The sequence below is a fragment of the Salvelinus namaycush genome, chromosome 37, assembly GCF_016432855.1.
Source record: "Salvelinus namaycush isolate Seneca chromosome 37, SaNama_1.0, whole genome shotgun sequence".
Taxonomy (NCBI): Eukaryota; Metazoa; Chordata; class Actinopteri; order Salmoniformes; family Salmonidae; genus Salvelinus; species Salvelinus namaycush.
Window position 1 is genome coordinate 6,470,510 of NC_052343.1, and position 18,021 is coordinate 6,488,530.

Genomic DNA, 18,021 nt, shown 5'->3' on the forward strand with positions numbered 1-18,021 from the left:
ACAATCTGGTCTCGGAGCTCTACGAACAATTCCTTCGTCCTCATGGCTTGGTTTTTGCTCTGACATGCACCGTCAACTGTGGGACCTTATATAGACAGGTGTGTGCCATTCCAAATCATGTCCAATCAATTGAATTTACCACAGGTGCTCAAATCAAGTTGTAGAATCATCTCAAGGATGACCTGAGCTCACCTGAGCTCACTTACAAGTCTCATAGCAAAGGGTCTGAAAACAAATTGTGTTTTAATAAATGTACAAACATTTCTAAAAACCTGTTTTCGCTTTGTCATGCTGAGGTAGTGTGTACACTGAGGGAAAAAATTATTTAATCAGTTTTAGAATAAGGCTGTAACGTAACAAAATGTGGAAATAGTGAAGGGGTCTGAATACTTTCCGAATGCACTGTATATGGGAGGGCATCAGCGGAAAACTGATCTCTAGCCAAGAATGGAGATGATACAATGGAGACAAGACCATTTTGAAATAACTGTAGATTAAACAACCAGAGGCCTCAAGTCTTGTACATACAAGAGCCTCCCTCTGCTCAGGTTGCCATTGAGGTACTAATGGGTTAAGAGAAATGAGAGGGGAAGGGAAATCAATGCTTTTGTGAGAAGAAGAAAGGGAAAGCTTTCACAGGTATATGTATAATTAAGCAATTGAAAAAGCTAATTAGAGTTGTTGGATGAGATGTGCAGATCTCGTGGCTAATTATTACCATGGCAACCACGGCTCCTGTGTAGATGATCGGAGGTGCAGATATAACTGGCTCTAACCAGAAAGTCCGGGTTTTTACAAATAGAGTAGGAGAGCTCCCTAGTGGTAAACGATGGAAATGGCACCTGTCATCAGGGTCACATGTATTAGACAAACTTTGGGGAATGTTGCAGACATAACTGTTATTAATAGAGCTGGAATAATGGGGCGGCAGGTATGAGAGCTGGAATGATGCGGCGGCAGGTATGGGCGTTGGGCCAGTAACCGAAAGGTCGCTGGTTTGATTCCCGAGCCGGTGGAAAATCTGTCGATGTGTCCTAAGGCAAGGCATACCCAATTGCTCCTGTAAGTCGCTCTTTTTTTAAACTAAAGTCTGTTACAAATTCTTATTTACAATGACGGCTTACACCGGCCAAACCCGGACAACGCTGGGCCAATTGTGTGCTGCCCTACGGCACTACCAATCATGGCCGGTTGTGATACAAACTGGAAGCGAACCAGGGTGTCTGTAGTGACACCTTTAGCACTGAGATGCAGTGCCTTAGACCGGTGCGACACTCGGGAGCCCAAATGACTTAAAATGTAATGATTCATTATTCTACATGTCAGAATATGTTGTGAATGTAGATTAGAACAAACTGGCCTGTCTGAACATTCCACAATGTTGTGTACTGCTGCACCTGCATCCGTTGAGCACTGCAAACCAAGAGGACACAGTTGAGTTGAGAAAAATCATGTTTAATAAACACTATAGCTGTGCATTTCTGGAAACACAGAACAAAGCACTATCAGCATCACACAAAACCAATGTGCTAAGAGTTCAGCACTGAATAGAAACATTGTTATTTATTGACTCGTTCAAAGCCTCATTTGTCACAATGTCCATGTTGGCTGTGTCAATCCTCCTGTGAAGTCCTTTTCAAACACTACTAACATCCTAATGACAGGTGGTCCTGCTCCAAATGTACGAAATACACATCAAGATTGTGAGATCTAGCGTTTCACAGAGACAAAGGACTGTGGGAAAGAGCTTTCTTATAGGAATCATACAAAACCACTTTGTCCATGACTGCCAACAGAGGCTCATCTTAACACACCCCTTCTTACATGTGTCTCTTGGGGTCAATCTTCTCCAGGTGAACAAGGGGCTTGAGCTGCTCAGCGAAGCTGCGCATGTCCTCCGACATGGTATCCTGGCCCGCGGGGACCAATACACTGAGCTCCACCAGGTAGGAGAGTGACAGCGGCTCAGTGTTCTCTGTATTCCCAGGGACCAGGATGCGTGACAGTTTACTCACCACCACTTTGAGCACGCCTCTACGGAAAATGTGGCCCTTGGCTACAAACTCGTGGTCCATGCGGAAGCCCATTTCGTTGAGGAAGTCGGGCAGGCTGTGCGAGGTGGCCACATCCACACAGTTGCGAACCAGCGCGTGGCGGGACTTGTCACCCACCTCCGGCTGGCCCAGGTAGCGCAGGTGCCAGGGAACTGTTGGGTGAGAGAGGGAGCGGCGGGCGCGCAGCAGGAACGGGTTGCCCTGCTGACCCTTCAGGAGGTAGACCAGCTCATGGTCGGCGAACGTCTCGGGTTCCATGTTGTCACAAAGGCCCCGGAGGCGGTGCAATAGGCTTTCGAGGGCCTGGTCCAAGACGCTGCCTTGAGTGGCGACATGACAGAACAGTGTCAGCAATGTTACATTTACAAGCGTAACTTGAAAGCAGGGTAACTTGTCATTTGGACTTTTTAGAGTGAATTGAAATGCCAATTCAAAAACCTAAAAGGCCTCAATGGTAACAGACTGAACTTTTCAATTATTGAATTGCAACTGATACCGAGTTGACCAAGCCACAGCACAGGAGCTGGTATGGGGTCTTCACCTTAACATATTGTAACGACACTGGGTTTATAAACGCGGATATCGACTCTGCCGCTCGAGCATGTTTTTGCGGCACAGTCGATAGCTCGCTGGACTTCATGCTAGAAGGTTGAGACCTACCTTACCGACCTGCCTGTTTCATTACAATATTTACATTCAATATGATCCGGATGTTTTTTCCAAGATCCCTACAAGAACCAACCACACTTCAGACACCCAAATACAGAATACCAAATAGGTACGCCTGCCCTAATGAAGACGCTAGAATTTCGACCTAGGCAGACTCACCTTGCAGCAGGTACTCCATCATGTTGATTGTGCCCCCCGTGATGGGCAGCACTGACACTGGTGGGGCCTCCATCACTCGTCAGTGTCAGACAGGTAACGTTAACTAGATCAATGGGAAAAATGAAAACACTTCGTGTTACAGACTAACGGTGACTATAAACATATATTTTTTCATGAATACATCTCTAACCTATCCAACTTTTCTGACTGGCTAAGTTAGCAGGCTAGTTAGAGCTAGTTTAGACAGACAGTAGTTAATTTTATTCAAACAAAGTTAGCTAGCCAGTTAGCTAGCCAGCCAAATAAACTACAGCCAGAAAGTGTTACAACTCACCGGTAAGATAGTTACTGAGAAATAATGCGAAATGCACTAAACTTGCCTTATGTTTGGCCTTAAACTGCCGCGTATCTGCTTCTTCCTTCCCAATCTGCACTGCACCAACTCAAGCTAACTTGCAACCTAGCTAACGTTAGCTCATAGCTAAATAAGGTTAAATTGAAAGTAGCTAGCTAGGCAGCTACAAACAAACGTTCAAAAGCAGCAGCTATAAACAAACGTTCAAAAGCAACCGCTACACAGATGCCACTATCAGCAGTGACAGAACAGAGTTGATTGAGCCCGTGTGATGGAGAGGAATAGCTAGTTAGTATCTAGCGTTTCACCCAGATCCGCGCATGCGCAGCGGGTTGGAGCACGGAGCATTCAAGAACGGAAACGTTGTAGAGTGTTCTGAAAGCAACTCAGTGGATCGATGATGAGTTCAAAATGTCACATTTCAGCAACTTGTTTACAATTATGTCACAAATGACTTGTATAGACATCTAAATACAAAGGCTTTATGCTTTTTGAGATAAAGAGTAGACTTTCTTCATTTTCTTTTTTTTACAGTGGTTTAAAGGTTTTAAGTACAGAAGTGCTTGACACAGTGCAATAAAAGTTTGAAATACAAACTAAAGGTCATGCAATAATGTGATTATATAAAACCAACCATTCAAAAGCCTACAAATAATTCCCAACAACAATAGTAGGCCTTTTTGGAATTTTGTGTGCCTGAGCACAATAGAAAAACTTGATTTAGGCTATTTATTACCCCTCTCATCAAAGTAGAATCATTCTTAGTTCCTAGACCCTGATATGACTGTACACACACTCATTGTCATTTCTGATGTCATCTCTCTGTTGGAGTCTCCTGATAACCAAGGATGAATAAACAAGTGTAAGTTCTTCCTCCTGTTGAAAGGAGATGCATAGATTTATGTGCATAATACCATAATGCTGTGCAACTAGTCATCATCATCGTTTTAACAAGAATAATAATAGTAATGTCGGCTAGATAAGATAACTTACAAAGCTGGTCCCCTGGCCACCAAAGAGAAGTTGATTGGCAGAAGCTTAAACATTTGAACAAACAGACACACATTTTTTTTTTTTTAAGTATTCCCATTACAACAGATAGGGCCTCAAACTGCATACCATCTCCAAACAATTGTATTAATCTTGTGATCTTCAAATATAACAATACGGAATATTTCTCCTACCTGTGAGTATTCTCCATTTGAAATGGCATAATATAAACAGTGCCAGTACAACAAGGAAAAGGCACACAGCTGCAGAGACTCCAGCTACTGTTGATGCCAGCCATTGAGGTTCTCGGTTATCTGAAGGAGTAGGCCCATTGTCTGTAAAAGAGGCAACAGTGTTGCGTAGTGTTACTACAGAAAATGCTGGTAGTGAAGTATCTGTCAATCCTGTTGAAGTTATAGAACATGTGGAAGATCAATGAGATTGGGGTTTAAGAACTACTCAAAACTTTTGGTTCTCACCTATGCTTTTGTTGGTGGTGTTGTTGTTCAGAGCGGAGTCAAGTGCGTAATATGTTCTGGTAATCACATTCTTTGTTACTTCATGCATAAAACCACTGCCTGGCACAGTGGCTATTACCGGCATGTAAGATTCTAAATAAAGAGATAGATGGTTAGGGTGAGCTGTAAACTGATTTAGTGTAGACGATCAATCTGCTTGCAAATTATCTCCAATTACAATAGGCTGACTAATGTTTTTCAAGAACAACTGAAGTGGACAATCCGTATGTCATCTTGTCATTTTTATACAATTCACATGAGTATATTCCTTGATCCTTCTCTGTAAAAGGGCTGATTACCAGTGAACGATTCCTTGAAACACTCTTTCTATGCCAGAAATCTTTGGAAAGGCGATGTAGGCCACTTTTATCCTCATGAAAAATCTGGGTGCGGCGCTGACCAGCATTGTTCGTACTGTAAAACCAGATAAAAGATTCTGGATGACTTTCCTTACTCTAGCAGGGTATCAACAATTTTCTACCAAGCGGTATGCGAAGAGGACTTGAAGATTCTACAACAGATTGATTAAAACAATAAGGAAGTACAATAGCATTACATGAAAGTACTGTTTATAAAGTGTTTATGGATGAATAAATTATGGATTGATGATTGAAATAGTTATACATTTCTCTTACGCCTATAGAAAACAATAACAACATAATGTTAATTCAGCTTCATAAATAGTCTAAACAAATCACTCAATGCATGTCCAATTTCATTAAACTGATTAGCAGGTTTTCAACGTCCAAAGAGACATTTGAATATTGAAATTGAATTCAATCAATGAGTATTCGAAAACATATTTTTAAAAGTTTCTGTGGTACATCTGTATACTAATTGTTTTGCTGTATAACAGTGTACAATAAGGTTAAACACTGTATTGCCTTATTAATTTTCAATAAAGGCCAATACATATGTGAGAATTCTAACCCCCAGGTAGTTTCACTCAGCTAAGTATTGAGCGATATTAATGTTTTTGTAAATTTCAGACACTTACCTGATGTTGGAAATGAGGCCCAAACCATAAATACAATAATTATGGCAGAGGTAGCGATCATGATTACAATGAACACTGTTGAGGCAGATTACTTTAGCATTGTATTTAAAACAACTACAAGTAATCTGCTCTAAAATGTGTAGGCTACAGGCCTAAGCCGAAACTGCCACTTAATGTTGGTAATTTAAAGCTATAGGAAATTAAGCTGAAGTTACAAATCTAACAGTTGACTCGGTATGAAACAGAAATAAGAAATAATGCTTTACATAAACATTTACAAACACCTCCCACACAGATGTTTCCTCAGAACCAATGGCATAGGCTGTGGTGTAGGTGTCAGTGACACAAAATGGGGTCCTTGACTAATGTCATCTGTATCTCCATTTTCCATCAGCGGGTTTGCATGCAGCTTCTTGCAAGGCGTTATCACCAAAGGCGGAAGCTGATGTGTTAATCAAGAGCATGTCATTAGTCACTAGGCTTATCAGCCTTCATTGGAAATGTTGGTTCCATTGCGTTGCAAATGCTGTTAGATTTTTTGTATTTATTCTTTATTTCACCTTTATTTAACCAGGTAGGCTAGTTGAGAACAAGTTCTCATTTACAACTGCGACCTGGCCAAGATAAAGCAAAGCAGTGTGACACAAACAACAACACAGAGTTACACATGAAATAAACAAGCGTACAGTCAATAACACAATAGAAAAAAAGAAAGTCTATATGCAGTGTGTGCAAATGGCGTGAGGAGGTAAGGCAATAAATAGGCCATAGTAGCGAAGTAATTACAATTTAGCAGATTAACACTGGAGTGATAGATGAGCAGATGATGATATGCAAGTAGTGATACTGGTGTGCAAAAGAGCAGAAAAGTAAATAAAAACAATATGGGGATGAGGTAGGTAGATTGGGTGGGCTATTTACAGATGGACTATGTACAGCTGCAGCAATCGGTTAGCTGCTTAGATAGCTGATGTTTAAAGTTAGTGAGGGAAATGTAAGTCTCCAGCTTCAGAGATTTTTGCAATTCATTCCAGTCACTGGCAGCAGGGAACTGGAAGGAAAGGCGGCCAAATTAGGTGCTGGCTTTGGGGACGACCAGTGAGATATACCTGCTGGAGCGCGTGCTACAGGTGAGTGTTGTTATCGTGACCAGTGAGCTGAGATAAGGCGGAGCTTTACCTAGCATAGATTTATAGATGACCTGGAGCCAGTGGGTCTGGCGACGAATATGTAGCGAGGGCCAGGCGACTAATACTCTTGTGAATTCATGAATGGTTTTTACTAGATTACTTGTAGTTTTTCATGTTGTCTGTCTGTCATTTTTTGTAATGACTTGGTGCTGCCTATCTTGGCCAGGACGCTCTTGAAAAAGAGATTTTAAATCTCAATGAGCCCTTCCTGGTTAAATAAAGGTTAAATAAATAAAAAGAGCATACAGGTCGCAGTAAGGGGCTTTGGTAACAAAACGGATGGCACTGTGATAGACTGCATCCAGTTTGCTGAGTAGAGTATTGGAAGCTATTTTGTAGATGACATCGCCGAAGTCGAGGATCGGAAGGATGGTCAGTTTTACTAGGGTAAGTTTGGCAGTGTGAGTGAAGGAGGCTTTGTTGCGATATAGAAAGCCGATTCTAGATTTGATTTTGGCATAGATACAGTATGTTTCGGCCTAGATCTTGGCCTTTGTGTTGTTTTTCAGAGAGGGATAGCCAATCAAAAGGTTAACAGGAAGTCAACATGTGCTACCTGACTACAGTATATCATCTATAGTTATATTATAGTAGAGGTTGATGGCTAATGTCCAATATTTGGTTGTATTTTGTCCAGCAGTGTCCTCTTCTTGGTGTTCCCCAAGGTTGTGTGTTCTCCTGATAATATAGCGCTATAATCATTCATGTCAGGTGGAAAAACATGATTCTGATATATGCAGAGCAGAATATTTGAAGATATCATGGATTTAAAAATAAACAAGGATTAGATACATCAAGGTAAAGAATTGGTAGACAGTGCTGTATTAGTTCCCACAGGCGGGACTCCGCCCCTAAATGACCTCAAACCACTCACCCTACTCGCTTCTGCTTCTCGCAGTTGTCACTCACCAGACCGTCACCTTGTGTTGTAAAAGTTGTCAATGGTAGCCTCGGCAGGTAGACGTCCATTGCAATGGAGTTATTTGAAACGTTGAAAAAAGTGACGCTGGAGTCCTATCGCATTCATCACTTGGTTGCAATATTTAGCCTGGTCTATGTAATTCTTAAAATCTCTAAACTTATTGTCAAAAGAAATGAATGGATTCGGGCGCTCGAGACATTCCCAGGACCACCAAAACACTGGCTTTTCGGGCATGTCCGAGAGGTAACGTTAGGTTAAAATGAGAATGTCTTTAACGTGCACATTGAGTGACTGCAAAATTGTTTCCTCCGTGTGGAACTTTGTACCATCAGCTTCAGAGGCAAGTTTCCGTGTCATGCTCGTGCATTTGCTGCTTTATTTTATAAGTGCATGTTTTCTCTGTTGTCTTGCAGTTTAAAGAAGACGGGACCGATATGTATAAGGTTGTCAAATGGGGAGAGTCGTACCCCTTTGCATTTCAAATGTGGTTTGGTCCATTTGTGTCCTTCCTCAATATTCACCACCCAGATTACGTCAAAACCATCCTGGCATCAACAGGTTGGTCTCTTTGGAACGACAAGACTCACATAATTATTTAAACTAGTTGCATCTATGTAATGTCTATCTATGGAATCTCACTACATGTGACAGAATACCTGTTTCACTCTCTTTCTTAATAGAGCCCAAAGATGACCTTTTATATAGATTTCTAATTCCGTGGATAGGTAAGGTTGCATTGTCTTTGCCAAAGTCACATATGCTACAAATATTGAACCAACAAAGTTAGATTCTATATATTTAACTGCAGATATTTTAAGAATAGGCATTTTCTAATATTTATCTTTTTGGGTGCAGTTCTGGTTTTCAATAACATTATGACCCATGCCACTTAGGCAATTATACAGTTATGGTTATAAAGTATATTCTTTAGTTCTATTCTTTTGCATGAACGTACAACATATGAGTGTCTCAGGATGTGCTCTCTGTCTTTCTCTGTCTCGCTCTCTCTCTCTCTAGGGGATGGTTTACTGGTGTCTGAAGGTCAGAAATGGTTCCGCCACAGAAGACTCCTGACCCCTGGCTTCCATTACGATGTTTTAAAGCCCTATGTCAAACTGATGGCTGATTCTGCCCAAACTATGCTGGTGCGTTTTGTTAGCTCTACCCTAATTACTGTATAGATTGACAACCATAGCCTATTTGGGGGGAATTTCTGTTAACGTTACATATTCTGCCAACTGTATTAGAATGCTGTATAGTTTGACAACTGTATTTGGAGGGAAATTATGCCATGAACAAGCTAAAGGAGTAATTTAATAAGGGAGTGACGTACTATATGTCACTGTCCATCTTGTGCAAGTTGACTATGTCTGTCCTCTTTCTGTTCCAGGACAAATGGGAGACTCACTCAAAATCCGACGAGTCATTTGAGTTATTTGAGCATGTGAGCCTCATGACACTGGACAGCATTATGAAGTGTGCCTTCAGCTCCAACACTAACTGCCAGACAGTGCAAGGGGGAGAGAGGTCAGTCAGTTAAATGTTTTTAACCACTGCATCATCTGCCATGTACATCTGCCCATGTTGAATATCTTGTCTTGTCAGCGTAAATGTTATATAAATTGTAAGCCCCAATCCAATACTAACGCTTTTCTTTCTTGTCCTTTAACTAAGGCCCAGGGCCCGTATTCGCGAAAGTTTCAGAGTACGACTGCCGATATAGGATCAGATTTCCCTTTTAGATCATAATTAATACGAATATAAAGACAGAGGGGACCTGATCCTAGATCAGCACTCCTACAGAGACTTGTTGTGAATACGGGCCCAGAGGTTTTCGGGCCAGATCACATGATCAGGAAAAAACCCAAGGCCCTGCCTATCAGCAATGATTGAGAGGAAGTAACTTATACTTTTCTGTTGTTTTTCTCTCGTTTCAGTGGAACCAACTCGTACATCAAGGCTGTGTACGAGCTCAGTGATCTGGTGAATGTCCGCTTCCGGACCTTTCCCTACCACAGCGAGTGGATCTTCCAACTTAGCCCACATGGGTACAAATACAGGAAAGCATGCAATGTTGCACACAGTCATACAGGTGCGTTCTGTGAATGAAGGTTGGAATGGTGATCTTAATCCCCTTTGCCTGCAAGTCTCACCCCTGAAAACATTTAGATGTGTGAATTTGACAAAGCAAATATACCCTAAAAAAACAGCATTATGCATTCGCCATTATGCATTCGCCGAGTATGCATGTATGCATTTTCCATTGATTAAATGCATACATCTTGTATTCATGTACAGCTATAGGCTTAACCATGTCATAAGAAGGAGCTATGCTGCTGCTGCTATGTCTGATGCTCTCCCATGATGTGTTTCTCGGGAGTTTCTCCTTAGCCACCATGTTTCTACATCTGCATTGCTTGCTGTTTGGGGTTTTAGGCTGGGTTTCTGTATCGAACTTTGTGACATCTGTGATGTAAAAAAAAAAAAAGGGCTTTATAGATATATTTGATGTAAAATTTGATTGATGCCCTCTGCTTGTAGAGGAAATCATACGAAAGCGAAAAGAAGCCTTGAAGGACGAAAAGGAACTGGGCAGGATACAGGCTAAGAGAAACCTGGACTTTCTGGATATCCTGCTCTGCGCGAGAGTACGTCACACCTCCTCTATTACGCTACTACACTATTATCCACCATTATGCCATTTATGCAGTCATCTAACCAGGTCATTAGTTAAAGCGGCTACATTGGCGATGGTATATTATGTCATTGAATAAAGCCAATTCGAAAAGAAACTCATCGTAGCCTCGAGATCGCCAGTGTGTCGGAGTTGATTTTCTATTCATTATATTCTTTCTCCATGCCACTGGTAACACTATAGCCTGAGTGCCAGTTTGTTTGTGCTGTCCAACTCCATGTCAGTCATTGTCTTGCCAAACACATGGCTTGGCTTGAAAATGAGCAATGGAGTTGGCAAGAGCACAAACAGATCTGGGACCAGGCTAGTAACACTATAGGTGTGTGAGTTATACCTTTTCCATTAAAATGAAGCCAAACAAGGAAGAACATGCAAGGATCTGATTGTTCCTGATGGTTTTCAATCCAGGACGAGGACCAGCAGGGCCTGTCGGATGAGGCTATCCGAGCGGAGGTGGACACCTTCATGTTCGAGGGGCACGACACCACAGCCAGTGGGATCTCCTGGACCCTGTACAGCCTGGCCTGCAACCCGGAGCACCAGCAAATCTGCAGGGACGAGGTCATCAGCGCCCTGGAGGAGAGGGACACCATGGAATGGTAGGTTCTACTGTCCAGGGCCCGTATTCATAAAGCGCCTTAGAGTAGGAATGCTGATCTAGGACCAGCCCTTCTTATTCATGATGATTTAAAAGACTAAACTGATCTTAGATCAGCACTCCTACTCTGAAATGCTTTATGAATACGGGGCCTGATTTACTGTCCTAGTCATGTTGTATGTTAGATATGCATTCATTTGGCTGGAGGAGAGTGACATGGAATGGAAGGCTGTTTTGTCCAGATTTATTGTTCAGAGATCATGCTGTGCGGTGTATGTTAGATATGCATTTAAGTTTCAAGGTTTTATTTGGTTATTTTACAGTCCGCAGCTACAGTATATATAAATTACTATTTTGTTACTTTTGGGATCATTTACTACACTGGTCTAAATCAGGGTCACTCGGAGTGATTCTTGGTAATCTTAAACAAATCTACTTTGAAACAAAACTATACACCTCACACACATGGTTATGGGCTTAAAGAAATGAAGACACCTGTACTATGTCAGATATAGAGTTGAAATGTATTACATTTTAAGTTTGCATCCCAATATTACACTTTATATACGTCACAGAGGACTGAAATATAACAAACTGGTTTGACATAGAAACACCAGATTTTCTTCCTAAAAAAAACTTGAATATTTATTAATTATGAAATGATAAAAAAATATGAATAACATTCCACCCATGAGGCCAAAGAGGGCGCTTTTGGTCATTGATTGCAGCTAAGGGCTACACAATCGCCAATAGGCTCCATGTTTGGAACTAGTTACCAATGCCATTCCTTTATTTAAGATATAGATAGAGTAAAGGAAGGGAAATCAGGTCTGTATTTCCTCTTAGATTGGAGCCCACACATGTTTACTAAAAGAGAATTGATATAAAGAAAATGTTCTGTATTCTTCAGGGAAGATCTCAGTAAAATACCGTACACAACCATGTGCATAAAGGAATCCCTCCGCCTCTACCCTCCTGTACCTGGGATGTCCAGGAAGATAACCAAACCCATTACGTTCTTCGATGGGAGGACTGTGCCTGAAGGTAAATGTGTACATTTAAAAAATGTCGCATTGTGATGTACCGAAGGGGAATTTTTTTGTACATTTTATTGGACTGAGGCGAGATAGTGTTAGGAGAGTGGGTCACACAGGCAGTGGTGTCGGAATCAAACCCACGCCGACACTGGTAGGTATATTTGCTGTAGGCAGTGGAACTAACCACTACACCCACCGGACTTTTTAAATGATAGTTTTAAATGCACAATGGCTCTGCCTTAAAATGAGGCTGTAAGTGGTTGCAATAGAGTCCTCTGTAACCTTTGCCTCAGTCACCGGCAATAACAAATTAAATATTAACTCATGTTTGTTTGTCTCCAGAGCTAGTTCACCAACTAGTTAGTATGTAGAGACTAACTGCAACTTGTTTATTCATCTTTTTCATAAACAATGATGTATTTCTAGTGGCAGTTTCTTTGACACACATTAAGCCTAGTCCTGGACTAAGTAAAATGTTCATTGCAGGTCCTCCATTTAAAGTGCTTTTTAGTCCAGGACTAGGCTTAATCTCTGTCCTGGAAACAGGACCCTAGTATTTTTTATGTCAAATGAATTGGTGCTGTTGGAGCATTCTCAGCATGTTCTTCTCATCGTATTTACTACTGCCAAAAAAAAAAGGTCTGTCCAGATAGCAGAGGTGCGACCAAGTCATTGTCATTGATTTTTTCGGGCGGCAGGGTAGCCTAGTGGTTAGAGTGTTGGACTAGTAACCGAAAGGTTGCAAGATCGAATCCCGAGCTGACAAGAAAAAAATCTGTAGTTCCGCCCCTGATCAAGGCAGTTAACCCACTGTTCCTAGGCCGTCATTGAAAATAAGAATTTGTTCTTAACTGACCTGCCTAGTTAAATTAAGGTAAAATAAAAAATTGTTTCACAAGTAAGTCGCAAGTCCTAAACTTTGAGTCATAATGTGCTCTTCACCAAATGTAATACCATTTCATATTTTTAACAAGAGTAATAGTTAGTATATTACATTTACGCAAATCATGAATGCTTTTAAAAATATCTATATATTTATTACTTTCTAAATAAACCTTATATTTCCATGGAAATACATGGGTAGCCATGAGAAAGATCCCTCCCCCCAATAGTGATCGACTATCGAGGATCGCTATGGGGCGCATTCGGGCGATGTAGGCTTGTACACAATCACCCAACCTTAACACACACACACACACACACTCTTTGTGTGGTTACAGTAGGCTAACGTATGTCAATGGTTTTAGGAACAGCAGTAACATCAGGCAGGACTTAGGCTACCAACTGCCTAGCCAGTTGTAGCTCAATCGTGGGTGCAATGATCACGTTCCCGCACTGACTGACTGTGTGGAGGCTCATTGATTTAACGTTACGCTAGCCTACATGATACACTAGTAAAGTAATAAAATATATAGCTGTCGGCTATGTTAGCCACGACTTACCGTTCTTTGTGCAGCTTCAAATGTCGAACAAAGTTGGAAATTGTTGCGCCTCCGTCTAATTTTCTTCCCGCATGTTTTGCAAGTTGCAATCCGTTTTTTGTTGATACAGCGTCGTCTTTATATCCGAAAATACTAATTTTGGGTATCATCTTTCCAAGGGCTCCATCTGAATTCACCCGCCGACGTTCCTCTGCACTGCCACGCACAACTTTTTCTTAGCTGGCACAATTTGATTGGCTGCTGTCCGATTCAAACTGTAATCCGTTAAATGAAGAGTTGATGCACTGCACACCTTTTTTTAATAGCATCATTTTTAACATTTGGGCTTGAGGAGGGTATCAAGTCAGTTTGGGGAGGGTATCAAGTCAGGTCAAGTTATAAGGCTCAAGTCCAAGTCAAGTCACGAGTCATTGGTGTTAAAGTCAAAGTCGAATTGTAAGTTATCATATTTGTGACTCGAGTCTGACTCGAGTCCAAGTCATATGACTCGGGTCCACACCTCTGCCAGATAGTGTCTCTTTCTGCCTCAGCGGATGGATCCTTTTGCAGCGTGGACAATATTATCACTCTGTCCATAGGAAACAAAACAGATGTCAAGCACTAACACTGTGGAAATATAATTTCTCTCTCTTTACTCCCTCTAGGTTGTCTTGTTGGAACCAGCATTTTTGGCATTCATAGGAACGCGACCGTTTGGGAGAATCCTAACGTATGCACACCATCTTTATAAACACCATTTTCTCATGAACATTTAACTGGGTTAATATAATTAATGATTAGTAGTAGAGGAAATGCGTAATAAAAGGACAAGGTCTGCAGTATTGACAGAAGAAACAACATGAGGCTGTTGCTGAGTTAGTTTGTAATGAAATCCTTGTGACCTAGCAGTAAGTCCATGGGTCTGATTTTGTCTAATCTATCGCTTTAAGATTAAGGGTTTACACAATAGGGAACTGAAACCTGTTTCAAGGTCCCTTTATACAAGCCTGGTGGCAGTTTGTCTCACCAGCCTGGTTTGTTTGTGCCGTCTTGCCAACTCATATGGTCATGTTTGCAGTGACTATTAACAAGACAACATATTTGGGGCCAGCTGTCTACCTATGCACAGTCTTTCCCACTGTTTCAATTTACTATTTTATTTTGTATTCTCGTAGGCATTCGACCCACTCCGATTTCTGCCTGAGAACTCTGCAAAAAGATCACCCCATGCCTTTGTCCCCTTCTCTGCCGGCCCGAGGTTCGTTACCACACCAGTGCCACTATTTAAGAGAGCAGCATTTGCAGCAGGGTTTGGCTCTCATATTACTAGTCTGGGCCTAGGATGGAAGCATAGAGCTACTCATTTACCTGACTGGATATTGGAACCCTTCGGCCCCTTGATGCCTGTGACCTAGATCCAACCTAACTATATTAACCCCAATTGTTGTGTCAGAGGGGGACAAATATGTTGTCTAGCATGGTCCCAGATCTGTTTGTACTGTCTTGTTTGGCATGACAATGAAATTAGGAGTTGGCAAAATAGCACAAACGGATCTGGGATCAGGCTAGATCCCATCCCCCTCTGACACAACAGTAGTTATTATAGGTCTGTGGAGTAGGCACAGGCTGAACTCATTTCAAAGAGCTATAGGTTCTGTCAGATGATATGGTAATGTTTTATTGTGTAAAAAAGCTATAAACCTTTGATAGTCTTACTGCATAACTTATTTATTACACAGGGTGAATGTATAGTAGTTCTACAAATAAATGCTTTCAAATGTATAGCCTACCTTGCAGGACTGGCATTAGTGATATGTACAAATAACACTTCACTGACTCAATATGTTGTCCATGTTCGTCCATGTCCTCTTCTCCCACTATAGAAACTGCATTGGGCAGAACTTTGCCATGAATGAGATGAAGGTGGTGGTGGCACAGACACTCAAGCGATATCAGCTGACCGAGGACCCAATGAAGAAACCAAAAATGATTCAAAGACTGGTGCTCCGCTCACTCAATGGGATCCATCTGAAAATCAAACCTGTCAATCTTGAACCATAAGGAATGTATAGTTGCACTTGTTTTATCCGGCATAGGCTACTGTTTTATGGAATGTTCATATGAATTTGTTTTTAACATGCTAATTCGCCAGGAAATGGGAAATAAAAGTTAGATTTAAGGACAATTTTTCAAATATTAACTTCTCAAAGCTATATTCAGAATTATTTAAATATCCATATAGAATGTGTTCTACAAAGATGATTAACACTAATTTATGTTACTAATATTTTGCCAGCAACTAACTGCCTAAATGTTGTTCATTTTTCCTTTTGACATATAGCCTATGGTAAGTCAATGCCCCTTTGAAAAGGAATAGACAAAGGATTGAGTTTTTAATGTTATTCTCAGTATTTCAATTAAACGTGTGGCGCAAACCACTCAGGAAAATGTTGGTGTAATCCATTCATTTGCATTCTCTTAAAAGGGACAGTGTACCTCTGTCCCTTTAAGAATAATAAGAGGTTCTTATAACATGGTTTCTCTTTGTTGTTGCCTATATGGTTTACCTCGCAAGTTTGTATTTTGTATGGTGTTTCCAGCATGCTACCTCAGGTAACTTAAAACACTTCTTCCCTCGCTGTCACTTGCATCTACATAGCACTTAAAGAGATATAATATTTGTTTCCTTACCCTGTAAGCAGGTGTGACAGCAATCCATGCTCTGGTTTAGTTTCCCTGGTACTGTTTCCACACGCTGTCCCATTCAAGTCATGGGACTGACATTAGCATTTTTCACACGTTCAAATAATCGAGAAGTGAGCTTGAGCTTCACGATCAATTTGAGATACTTTTGGATGACTTGGACATGATGCACGAAAAATTCTAATATCAGTCCCATGAATGAGATTTGTGCCACAAATGCTAAAATGGTGCCAGAGAAACTCAACCAAAGCAGGAATTGCTGTCATACCTTGTCCATAGACTGCTTACAGGGTAATGAAACCAATGTCATTTTGTAATTGAGTAAACTATCCCTTTTACAATACTTATCATTTTGTATGGTAAGTCCTACCATGTGGTGATATGAATGCGTTCCTTCCTTCTTGTGGTGATTTGGGGAACAAAACTGAAAAACAGATGGTCGGAAATGCATGGTGCCACATCAGGGGCCTGTGCAGGAGGATGTAACGCTGCAGAACGTTCAGATAAGTTTGCGTAGAACAGAAATAGTCTGAATAGGGAATCGTGTCAGCTCTATCCAGTCTATTTCGATCTGCAATAATGTGTTTTCCAATCCATAAATACACCCAAGATGCTATGGTACAGGGTTGGAGTCAATTCCAGTCAATTCAGGATGTACACTGAAATTCCAATTCTCTTCAATTAGGAATTTGGTTTACTTTCTGAATTGACTGGATTTGAAATGGAATTGACCCCAACCCTGCTAGTGTCACATGAGTATGTAAAGAAGTCTTAACCACCCAACAGTTAGCATCCATGCCACTGAGTGAAGGGTCACCTGCCAGCTGATGGATTGAGAAACACTAAGTGCGGTGTCGGCTGGCCTTCACCACATAACCGACAGACTGGCATGCTCTGACCAACACTGATGACTGTGTTCAAAGTCCTCACAAATTAGTCTGCCTGGTCAATGTTTGTCTATGGAATATTCTGTAATAGGTTTAACACTTGGCATTCATTCATGTAATGTGCTGGTAGATACTGGTATTTAATAATAAGATGGCTACTATCCTTGGAATTAAAGAATAACTGACAAAATCCCAATTGAATCATGGTGTTTGAAGATATAGACCTACTACCATGTAAAAACGACACTATTCTGTAAACCCCACAAAAATCAATGTTTGTGACAAAATTCAGTTTTTATTTACAGTGTATTATGTGAATAAAAAAGCCAACATCCGAAAGTGGGACAAAAGGTCTGGGTACACGTGTCTGTCCATCTGTACAAAGTTGATGCAAATAGCATGGCTTTTGCAAGTTCTCAAATACCACAAATGTTTCATTAACCAGTAAAGGGGGCAACCTAAGAATGTATTCTGCTGGTGTGAAAACTAACACAGTTCTTTGAACATCAAGAAATTACATTGAGTCATTTTATGGGTGCTTTGATGCAGGACCATGTGTACCACATTTTAAATGTAATCAATTCAAAAAGGCCTGTAAAACAACACTCAACATCAAATTGCACCAACTGAGAACCTTACAGTCTTAACTCATGTGACCAATCCATTTTATCGGTGGCTCAGATCAGGCCAATTTACATTGCGATATGTAAAATCTAGAGGACTTCAGGACTCACTAACATTCAGGCAGAGCTGCAACTCACAGGTTATACTGCTATCTTTTTTAGAATGGGAAGACAGTATTTAAATATACTCTGCGCAGTCTATT

At 41.0% G+C, this 18,021-nt stretch overlaps 2 protein-coding genes across 3 annotated transcripts; one reads left to right on the forward strand and one right to left on the reverse strand.

The window, feature by feature from the left end:
- Window positions 1–1,434: 1,434 nt before the first annotated feature.
- Window positions 1,435–11,129, reverse strand: LOC120031702 (mediator of RNA polymerase II transcription subunit 18). Of its 2 annotated transcripts, XM_038977501.1 has the most exons (8): window positions 7,807–8,108; window positions 5,045–5,159; window positions 4,707–4,838; window positions 4,422–4,562; window positions 4,231–4,274; window positions 3,263–4,113; window positions 2,883–2,985; window positions 1,435–2,374 (listed from the first exon to the last, which is right to left on the reverse strand). In XM_038977501.1, the coding sequence occupies exons 7-8, from the start codon at window positions 2,953–2,955 to the stop codon at window positions 1,821–1,823; spliced, it is 627 nt and encodes a 208-aa protein (XP_038833429.1). In that variant the 5' UTR covers window positions 2,956–2,985; window positions 3,263–4,113; window positions 4,231–4,274; window positions 4,422–4,562; window positions 4,707–4,838; window positions 5,045–5,159; window positions 7,807–8,108; the 3' UTR covers window positions 1,435–1,820. The 2 variants fall into 2 exon arrangements, with proteins under 2 accessions (XP_038833429.1, XP_038833430.1); XM_038977502.1 differs by lacking the exons at window positions 3,263–4,113; window positions 4,231–4,274; window positions 7,807–8,108 and adding an exon at window positions 10,884–11,129.
- Window positions 7,825–16,053, forward strand: LOC120031701 (cytochrome P450 4B1-like). Its single transcript, XM_038977500.1, has 12 exons — window positions 7,825–8,097; window positions 8,268–8,412; window positions 8,535–8,579; window positions 8,872–8,999; window positions 9,245–9,381; window positions 9,792–9,946; window positions 10,396–10,502; window positions 10,958–11,148; window positions 12,058–12,191; window positions 14,271–14,335; window positions 14,781–14,863; window positions 15,489–16,053. Exons 1-12 carry the CDS (start codon window positions 7,906–7,908, stop codon window positions 15,664–15,666), a joined length of 1,560 nt encoding a protein of 519 aa, XP_038833428.1. The 5' UTR covers window positions 7,825–7,905; the 3' UTR covers window positions 15,667–16,053.
- The last annotated feature ends 1,968 nt before the right edge of the window (window positions 16,054–18,021 follow it).